The 10,697-nt window shown below is 42.8% G+C and overlaps 1 protein-coding gene across 3 annotated transcripts in view; it reads right to left on the minus strand.

Annotated features, from left to right (window-relative positions):
* Positions 1–8,234, minus strand: part of HTR7 (5-hydroxytryptamine receptor 7) — a 117,901-nt gene extending 109,667 nt beyond the window's left edge. For all 3 annotated transcript variants that reach the window (XM_086378510.1, XM_086378512.1, XM_086378511.1), the window contains exon 1: positions 7,690–8,234. In XM_086378510.1, the coding sequence (XP_086234636.1) occupies positions 7,690–8,234 (545 nt within the window). The remainder of the gene's footprint in view (positions 1–7,689) is intronic.
* Positions 8,235–10,697: the final 2,463 nt, after the last annotated feature.

Raw genomic sequence — 10,697 nt, forward strand, 5'->3', positions numbered from 1 at the left:
AAATGCAAATCACTGGGTTCCACCCTAGACTTACTGAATCAGAAGCTCTTGGAATGAGGCCCAGTAATCTGTGTGTTAATAAACCCTCCAGATAGTTCTGATGACACTCAAGTTTGATAATCACTACTGAATAGTATTCTATTATGTAAATGCTCCACAGCTTATCCATTCTACTATTGATACATTTATATATTAATATATTTCAAATTTGGGGGTTTCAAATTTGTGAATATTATAAATAGTTTGTACAAGAATTTTGGTGACAAGAGTCTCCCTGACATATGCCTACTGCTACAATAACAGAATCGTAGGGTATACATATTAATATTACCTAATAATGCCAACTATTTTCAAAGTGGTTCACCAATTCATGGTCCCACTAGTAATGTACAAAGGTTCCCTCTGCTCTACATACTTGCCAATATTTGGTATTTTTCAGATATTTTCACTGCTGCCATTTTATAGGGTTAAGCAAGTTTAAGCTTTCCAAGTTGGGATCAAAAAACATGTATTAGGGAATAGAACTCCAGACATGGAATCATAGTATTGCAACTATATTAGTTGGTGGATCTGCATGGAATAAGCCTGACATAGAAAGAATCTGGCATGATAGAGAAACTGAAAAAGGCCAATATGATTATACTACGAAAAGGAAGGTGAAATACAGTACAAAATGCTGTTGGAGGTAAGACAGGAACAAATCAGGGACCCTGTAAGCATGCTGAAGACTTTGAATTATATTCCTAGTGAAACCAAAAGCCAATGAAGGTTTTTAAGCAGGAAATTTACATGGCTATATTTCTACATCTGTATATTTAAAATCTTTCAGGCACACATCCAATTCTCCCTATAATGGAGTTGCTTAATGCTTCAGACTATGCTTCTGCTAAAAACAACTAGAATAGTTGGATAAAGCACAAATACATACATACACCTGCTTAAAGGCATAACAGAGTTTTTGAGACAACCAGTAATTGAGGGGACAAACCCTAGTGATAAGAGAACCACAAAGAGATGAGCCAAAATTCTGCAGTCATTCTTTCCCTTGGGACATTTGCCTAAAGTAGGGGAGGGGTAAGGGGCTGAGGATCTAGGCAAACAGCCTCAACACAGTTGCTATTAAGAGGCAAAAATACCAGAAGATATTTCAGCAGTCTCTTGAGGAAAGAAAGACAAAACTTAAGAGCTCTGAGATGCCAAGATCCAAATAAAAAAGAAGCAGAAAACTAAGCCCAGCACTTGGCTGGTATTCCCCTCTAGACATCTGCTCAGTTCTAAAGCTGTGCAGGGCAGGAGGCTAAGAAGCCAAGGAGAAGGCTCCCAAAAACACTTTCAGCGAGAATTTTGATAGTCTCACGCTGCTGAGGAGAGAAAAGACGTGTGGACTAGCCAGGGGGAGAAGTCACTGAGAACACCCTACGCTCTTAGCTGCAGTTCCAAGAAGGCTACAACCTAGAAAGAGGCATCGGCAAGTGGCACACACAGCTTTATCAAAACTAAAACAATGCCTATGGTCAGCTAAGTCACTAGCTGGATTATAATAATCAGTCCCCCAATGTGCATGCCTGGAAGTTTTTTCTCTGGAGATAAAATCACATACAACATTCACAATTTTTCATACAAAATGTTGAGTATACAATCAAAGTTAATTAAACATGTCAAGACACAAAGCACAAACCCAGAGGGGAAAAAAAACAGATCACAGACAAAGAAACCACAAGTGATTCAGGTATTAGAGTTAGTAGGAAAAGAGTCTAACTATGATTAATATATAACTATGATTAATATATTACTACAGATGGTGACTGCAGCCATGAAATTAAAAGACGCTTACTCCTTGGGAGGAAAGTTATGACCAACCTAGATAGCATATTCAAAAGCAGAGACATTACTTTGCCAACAAAGGTTCGTCTAGTCAAGGCTATGGTTTTTCCTGTGGTCATGTATGGATGTGAGAGTTGGACTGTGAAGAAGGCTAAGCACTGTAGAATTGATGCTTTTGAACTGTGGTGTTGGAGAAGACTCTTGAGAGTCCCTTGGACTGCAAGGAGATCCAACCAGTCCATTCTGAAGGAGATCAGCCCTGGGATTTCTTTGGAAGGAATGATGCTAAAGCTGAAACTCCAGTCTTTTGGCCACCTCATGCAAAGTGTTGACTCATTGGAAAAGACTCTGATGCTGGGAGGGATTGGGGGCAGGAGGAGAAGGGGACGACAGAGGATGAGATGGCTGGATGGCATCACTGACTCGATGGATGTGAGTCTGAGTGGAATCCAGGAGTTGGTGATGGACAGGGAGGCCTGGTGTGCTGCGATTCATGGGGTCGCAAAGAGTCGGACACGACTGAGCGACTGATCTGATCTGACGATTAATATATTTAGAAATATAAGAAGAAAGTGGAAAAATTCATAAAAGGCAAAGAATTTCATCATAGAGTTAGAATCAATAAAAAGAATCAAATGCAAAAACTAGGATCAAAAATAATTTCTAGTACTGTAAAATTAAAACTACTGAGCAACATATTAGACATAGCAGAAGAGATGATTAATAAATAAGAAGGTAGGTCAAAATTCTTCAAAGCTGAAGCACAAAGAAAAGCTAAAATGGAAAAGAAAGAAGAATGTAAGATACACGTGTGATAAAGGAAAAAGACCTAAATTATGTAAATGAAGACATAGAAAAAGAGAGAAAGAAGGGGCAACAAAAGTATTTAAAGAGATACAACCAAGTTAGAGATAGCAATGCACAAACACAAAAGTTACTAAGAACTTCATCAGGGTTAACAGCAAATCTACAACAGAAAATAATCAATAATGCCAAACCTAGGGACATCATAAAAATATGGATAAAAACTAAAGGCAAGAAAATCCTAAAAGTGACCAGAGGTTAAAAAAAAACACAGTATCTTCATAAAAGTATTAATAATGTTGGTTAATGACTGACTTTTCAACAGAAAGGATGGAAGCCTGAAGACAATGGAATAAGATTTTTAAAGTGCTGGGAAAAAACCTTCAATATATTAATAGAATGACATACTTAGAGAAAATATCATTCAAAATGACAGTAAAATTAAGATATTTTCAGATAAGTAGAAACTGAGAGGATCTGTCAGCAGTAAACCCTCACTTTGAAAAAATGCTAATAAAAGTATAATGGGCATAAGAAAATGATCCCAGATGAAGGCATGGTAATGTAGGAAAAAAATAAAGAGCAATGGAAAAGGTAAACATGTAAGAATGAATATTGATTGTTTAAAGTAACAATAAAAACTCTAATACATTTTTAAAATGTGTATTGTAGATTAAAATGCATCTATAAAATGAAAGATGTGAGAGGGTATATAAAATTAAAATGCAATAAGGTATCTTATTATCCAATATTACATTTACCTGAAAGAAACGAAAATATGTACACAAAATGATTTATACATTATATATTTATAGAAGAACTGTTAGTAAAAGGCTTCCCAGGTGGCGCTAGAGCTAAATAATCCACTTGCCAATGCAGGAGATGCAAGAGACATGGGTTCAATCTGTGGGTTGGGAATGATCCCTGGAGTAGGAAATGGCAACCCACTCTGGTAATCTTGCCTGGAAAATTCCATGGACAGAGGAGCCTGAAAGGCTACAGGGGCCTTAAAGATTACAGTCCATGGGGCCATAAAAATTCAGACACAGCTGAGGACACACACACTTACCCAATTCCTATATCCATGGTTAGTGACAGGTACAAACTGAAAACAATTCAAATGTGCATCTGCAGGCGAACTGATAATCAAATTAAATGGATTAAAGGAAAAAAAGGAACAAAATATGGACAGACTGAAAACTCCTGACGAATCACATTTACAGGTTTAGAGTGAGCAAAAGATGCCAGGTTTACAAGTACACAGTATACTATTCCATTTTGTGAGGTTTTGACCAAGAGAAACTAGTTTATGATGCTAACAATCGGGATAACTGTTATCTTTGGGAAGAATATAAACTGGGAACGATTAAGAAGGGACCTCTGGCTGGTTAGTAATGTTCCACTTCTTGATCCAGTTACATTCATGGGTTCACTTCATGGAAAGGGATCAAGCTTCACATTTAGGATTGTTCATTTCTCTATATGTATTTCCAAAAAAAACAGAAAGTTACACACAGGATAACAAGACTGTATCAACCACTAAAATATAGCTTGACCAGTATCATCAATACACGTTACTCCCTAATTATCCCCACCCCCACCCTACTAGAGATAACTACTCTCATAAATTTGGTGCTCACCATTCTTCTGCACTATCTTATATTTTGACTGCTTATATATAAGTTCACCTAAATAATATATAGAATTGTTTTGCATGTTTTTAAACTTTATATAAAAGATCATTTGATTTCTGTTTTTAAAAGATCATTCTAAAAATAGCACAAGGAAACTTCCTAGTATGACAAAATAATCTATATATTATTTGGAGTGTTGGTTAAATGTGTAAAAACATTTGTCAAAGCACATCAAAATGTACATTTAGTATCTGTGCATTTCACTACAGGTAAATGTTACCTCACTTAAAACCACTTTTTAAAAAACAAATCATTCTAGCATTTTCATAGGCAATGGATGAGAAGTGAAATCAGGAAGGCCAGTTAAAATATTACAGTAGACCTGGTGAGGGCCAAACCCATCTCTCTGAGAAGTAAGGATCTAAAGTCAGGTTGTGGTCATAGTTCTTTGAACAGCTTAACGGTGAAGTGGAGGGCTTCCCAGGCGGTTCAGACAGTAAAGACCCTGTCTGCAAGGCAGGAGATCCGGATTCAATCCTTGGATAGGGCAGGTCCCCTGGCGAGGGAATGGCAGCCCACTCCAATATTCTTGTCTGAAGAATCCCCTGGAGGAGGAGGAGTCTGGTGGGCTACAGTCCATGGGGTCACAATGAGTCAGAGACAATTGAGCAATAATCCCTCCACTTCCCACTGTGAAGTGAAGCGGTGACTGGAGGGAGGGATGAGTCCAAAGAGAAGTTCTCAAAAACAGAAGATTAAGCCTGACCCTATTGAGAGGCAACACAGAAGACAAAGGAGAGATGAGGGGTTAAGGGTTGGGTCCTCCAGAAGGTGAGAGGGGATGGGATGGTCTGGTCTCTGCTGGCACACAATGCCTTCTTGCTTTTAACTAGAAGGAAGTAAAGGTACAGATGCAGGAAAAATTGTTTGGTGATTGAAAGACAAAGGAGTTTCCATTCAATGGCTGCTACGTCTTCAATGATCATGGGTCATTACTGATATAGGGTGGAGACTGGAGTGTTGAAGCTTATGAAAAGAGGCATGAAATTCCATTGGAAAAGGCTGGGAAAGCATCCCAACATGGTGGGGAAAGATTAAGAAAAAATCTAAGGTTCTATTTTGCAAGGCTAAGTGTCCAACAGGTATCCAGATCAAAAACAGGAACAGTATTATTCATCTTTGCCTATGCTTCATGAAGCACAGTATAACAAATATTAGGTACATGAAAGAATGAATTAATGAAAATTCAATCTTTTCATATTTTCTTAGCACCTTTTTATATTGTTGGCCATATTCTATGATGGAAGTGAAGAAAAAACAGAAATAATGTACCTTAGCAATCAATCGCTATCAAACACATTTTCCTGTTCCTCAGTTTTAGTTCTGTTTGTTCTTGGAAGAAAAACAATCTGTGTCTTCCAATGTTACAAATTCTTCATTTTATCAAAAAATGACGTGTTCATCCTCTAAAACAACTGTTCAGCAGAATTCACCAATGGGGCAATTCTCATTTAAAAAAAAAAAAAAAACCTAAGAGATAAACTCTGCATCCCTATATTAACACAACTTGTGCCAATCATAAGGATATATATAGTTGAAGAAGAAATTAGACGCTCTTGCCAAGAAGGATTAACCTGTCTCTGTATTGGAGATGTTCCTGCTGCTGCTAAGTCGCACATGCATCATGAGTAAAGAAAGCCTTTAGCTTGTGTACAGTAATCTCAGGGTGACCCCAGCAAACAATAAGCACACTGTGCCGTTTGTTTATCATTTATCAATTGTGAAATTGAAAACAAAGATTATAAATGCATTACTTGCAGTCGAAATTATTTTTATTACACTAAACTCCATTGAAAAGGGCTCCATTCATACAAGAAGCACAGTTTGGGCTGGATGAACAGTCAGATTTTTACACTTATAATTCAAGCATCTACTTACTACGTATATTGAGTGCACTGTCCTAGTTCCTGTTGCCACAGTCAGACTATAAATGCGTATTTGTGGTCATGCTTAACTACAGTAATTCAGAACTTCAACTGTCAAGTTTGGAGCTAATATTCTCACGTAGGCAGTTCATGTTCTAATCTTAAAAATAATTCCTTGTTTGCTATCGGAAGCTCCTAATATAATACACAAAATAGCAGGATCAATTTTTTAAAATAATCTATATCTTTAACTAAATGTACTTTTTTCCCTGAAAATATCCCCTTCCTTCAGTAACTGTAAACCCTGGTGAAGCAGTAAAACAGCAGAACATATTAAATATATACAAAACACACACAGAGAAAACAGCCGTGTTTACAGGGAGGAAAAGAAGGAAAATCTCAGTTTTGTGCTAACTATCCTTTGAGACATTTTTTTAAGTGTGGAGGCACCAATTATTTCTCCTTTGCTGGAAGGTCTACACATTTAAAGGTTCCGTAGGTCCACTAAGAAAATAAGCAACTGTTTCTCTGTATCATTAAACACAACAGGATACCAGTCCTGTGCCGATTTTAAAATACTAACAAAATTCTAACTGTGAATATTAAGATTTAACATTTCAGTTTCAAGAGAAGTAAAGAGTTGTTTTGTCTACAAAGAGCATTAGAACCATACTCCAAATTGTCAATTGCACAATATCTTTAGCACTGAAGGCTAGCTCCATTGCAGAATCTTGTAATGCTAGAGTCTGAAGAAACCTTGCAGGTCTCCTATTCCAATCTGACACCCAAGACAGGAATTTTTTCCTCAGCATCCCTGACAGATGGTCAATCTCTGTTTCAATTACTCCAGTGGGGGAGTTCTCAAGAGAAGATTCCCAAGGGATATGATGAAATGCTAGAATCAACCATTCAGACAGGGAGTACAGCTCCAGTAAGCCTGTAGATACAGACAGCGTTGCCAGACACTAAAACCAGACTTCCAAAAGAAAGTGATTCAGAATCAGCAACGTTAAGACATGGAGACCCCCCAATCCTGGGACCACCCTAGGTCTTTTTATTGGCCTGGGAAGCAGCCTCTACAATCTGGGAAGCAAGGTGGCTTTTCTCCTGCTGGTTTCTTAAAGAACTGATTCTTTCAGGCTCACAGCAAGGGTTTGTTAGCTAGCCTCAGAGAGGATCAAATTTCTTCCTTCTGGAAACCAAGCCAGGGGACCCCCCTGGTGGAATTGCTAATGCTTAAAATACTCCTAACTTTGGTCTTAAAATTCTCACTACAATAAACCAGGGCATTTCAAGCTCTTCTTTTAAAGGTATATACAGGCTAAGCTGTAACTGAAGTAGCTTGGTTGGTGTAGGGTTGACGTGTGGGGGTTGATGGTTTAAGCGCAGCCCTTCATCCCGCCGTGAAGTCTGGTTTATCTGACAAGGAAAGGCGAGCGCGCGGGGCTAAGCTGCCAGCACACCCACTGCCGGACCCCGTCACAGGGCTGCCCGGCCCTTACCTGTCGATGCTGATCACGCACAGGGTCATGATCGAGGCCGTGCAGCACATGACGTCCATGGCGATAAAGACGTTACAGAAGAAATGGCCAAAGATCCACTTGCCCCCAATAAGGTCGGTGACGCTGACGAAGGGCATGACCGCCACGGCCACCGAAAGGTCGGCCAGCGCCAGGGACACGATCAGGTAGTTGGACGGCTGCCGGAGCTTTTTGACGAAGCACACCGAAATCACCACCAGGCAGTTGCCGGCGATCGTCAGCAGCGTGATGAGCGTCAGGATGGAGCCGATCACAACTTTCTCGGCTCTGCCGTAGTTGATCTGCTCCCAGCAGCCGGAGGTATTGTCCCGCGGCGTGTCCCGGGTGGGCCCGGGGCTAGCCGTCACCTCCACGACCCCGTGCAGCAGGTGAGGCGCCCAGGAGCCCGCGACCGGGCCGGCGCCGTCGGGGCTCAGGTCGGGCAGCCCGCGCCCCACCTCCGGCAGGAAGAAAGAGCGGAGGTGCCCGTAGAGGTCCGGGCGGCCGCTGCTATTAACGTCCATCATCGTGCCGCTGTGCGCCGCTGCCCATGGAGCCGGCGGCCCCGCCACGCGCTGCGGCTGCCGGCCCGGGGGCTTCACCTCGCCGGTTCCGCTCCGCTCAGCCCAGCCATGAGGCCCGCGCTGACCGCAGGGGGGCGCCCCGGCTCGGCCTCACGGCTCCGCACGTCCGGGTCCCGCAGCCGCAGCGGACAACACGGGAGCGCGGCCGCCCCGGGGACTACTTGCAGGAGGCGTCTCCAGCACCCGACGGATGCCCGGGACGCGCGGGTTCGCTAGCCGGCGGGCCGGGCTCGGCTGGCCGCACCGCAGTCCGCAGCCCTCAGCCGCCGCGCCGCTCGGCCGAGAGCGCCCGGGAGGCAGCGGCAGAAGTTGCGGAGTGCGCCCCGCCCCTCGCGCCCGCCGCCGCCGCCGCCGCTCCCCTGCGGCAGCCACGCCGCGTTCCCGTCGCCGCCGCCGCGTCCGGCCGCTGACCGCGCGCCCCGGGATCCCGGACGGGCTTCCCCGGCTGGGCAGGGGCCGCCGCCTCTACCGCGCTTCCCCCAACCCACTGAGCGGGGGGAGGCGCTCCTCGCGCCTCCCGGGATCCCGAGCCGCCTCGCTCGGGGGATCTTTCTTTCCGCGGGAGGCTCACACACCCTCCGACAGACCCGAACCCCCTTACAGTAGTAAAGATAGTTTGGTGGGGGAGGACTAGGGAGCCAGCGGATGTCCGGACTCACTGCAAAATGAAGAACCTGGGGAGGAAAAAAATTTTTTTAATCTTAATTTTGAAAAAGACAAAAAAAAAAAACTTTCTGAGCACTCTACCAAGCAACAGATAATTTCCAGTTATTTTGATCACTGATGGGAGAAAGCGAAGATGAAAAAAGAGAAGCAGCTGAATGTGGGGGGCGGGGGTGAGCTCAGATGGAGATAAGGGACAGCGAGGGACGTCTTAGGGTCCTGGCACCTAGGAGGAACTACTGGCTCTGGAGAAGGGCCTTCAGAGAGCTTAAAAAACCCATTGTGACAAACCCCCCAGGCGTATAGAAACCGGCCTTTCCCCTCTGAATATAGACCTTGGCTATATTCAGACTTCAGAGCCTATGTTCAGACTTTAGAGCCTAATATATTGAAGTATTCGCAGCCTAATATATTGAAATGAGGGCTAATTCTCCATGGCGTTCTGGAAATCTTGCACATAAGAAACGACCGCTTTTAACGTTCTCCAGAAGAATCCTGGAGACGTATGTTGATTTAATCCCTATTGCTTAAAATCCCCTTGGTATTGAAACCCAGTCAGGGTGGAGCTGGTTTGTTTATTTGAGACTTAATTCATTCCATTTTGTTCAAATATTTTACCGGAAGCTAGCAGTGATTTCTTTAAAGACCCTTAAAAATAAGCAAATCTGTTTTCTAGTTAGGCCCTGCTGCTGCCGCTGCTAAGTCGCTTCAGTCGCGTCCCCGACTGTGCGACCCCATAGACGGCAGCCCACCAGGCTCCCCCATCCCTGGGATTCTCCAGGCAAGAAGACTGGAGTGGGTTGCCATTTCCTTCTCCAATGCATGAAAGTGAAAGGTGAAAGTGAAGTCGCTCAGTCGTGTCCGACTCTTAGCGACCCCATGGACTGCAGTCTACCAGGCTCCTGCGTTCATGGGATTTTCCAGGCAAGAGTACTGGAGTGGGGTGCCATTGCCTTCTCCGAGTTAGGCCCTAGTGTATCATAAATAAGAAGAAAGGGAACAGAAACCTCAAAATGTACTGATGTGAGTGCTGGGTTGGGTAACACTCTTCCGTTCTTCAAGGTTTTTCATTTATCCTGTTTTTCCAGATAAGGAAACATAGTTGCTATTTCAGTCAGCTGGTAATAGGTTTCCAACCCAGGTTATTCTGATTACTATGTTCATATTCTTCCCTCTAAACATTCCCCCAATTTTTTTTTAAGTGGAAAAAAATAAATGCCTAAATCTTGGGCCAGTATTGACAGCTCTTTCGCTACTGTGAACCTGTCAGGAGCTCTCCTCTGTTTGGGGTAGGTGGATCAGTACATTCAGAGGAAGAGTGAAAGGTACTGTTTCATAGTTAAGAGGATGGGTGAAGAAGTGTCTTCAACCTTACGTAAATTAGTATTAAAGGTAATTTCAGACAGAAGAAAAGTAGTTTGCAGTTGGAAGGCACCTGCAAAACCGTTCTCTTCAATGCAGAGAGGGAAGTAAAGGCTGCCACAAGTGACTTGTCCAAGATCATTCATGACTACAATGAAACGGATCAGGTTTTTGGTTTTGTGGTTTAGAATTGTCTCAAGGCCTCATAAAAATTCTTTAATGTAGTAAATTTCACACGATGTTCTCAGCTTTTCTCATTTTGACTTTTTAACTCATTTTGGCTTTTCTTACTTTTTCCTTCTTGAGAACTCTAATCAGGGCCACCTTACTTTCTGTCTTGGCTCTTTTAAGTAATATTCTACATTAATTAATTATACAAAG

This window comes from Bos grunniens, chromosome 26 (genome assembly GCF_055505025.1).
Source record: "Bos grunniens cultivar Pamir isolate PY7600 chromosome 26, Bosgru_T2T1.0, whole genome shotgun sequence".
NCBI classification, from domain to species: domain Eukaryota; kingdom Metazoa; phylum Chordata; class Mammalia; order Artiodactyla; family Bovidae; genus Bos; species Bos grunniens.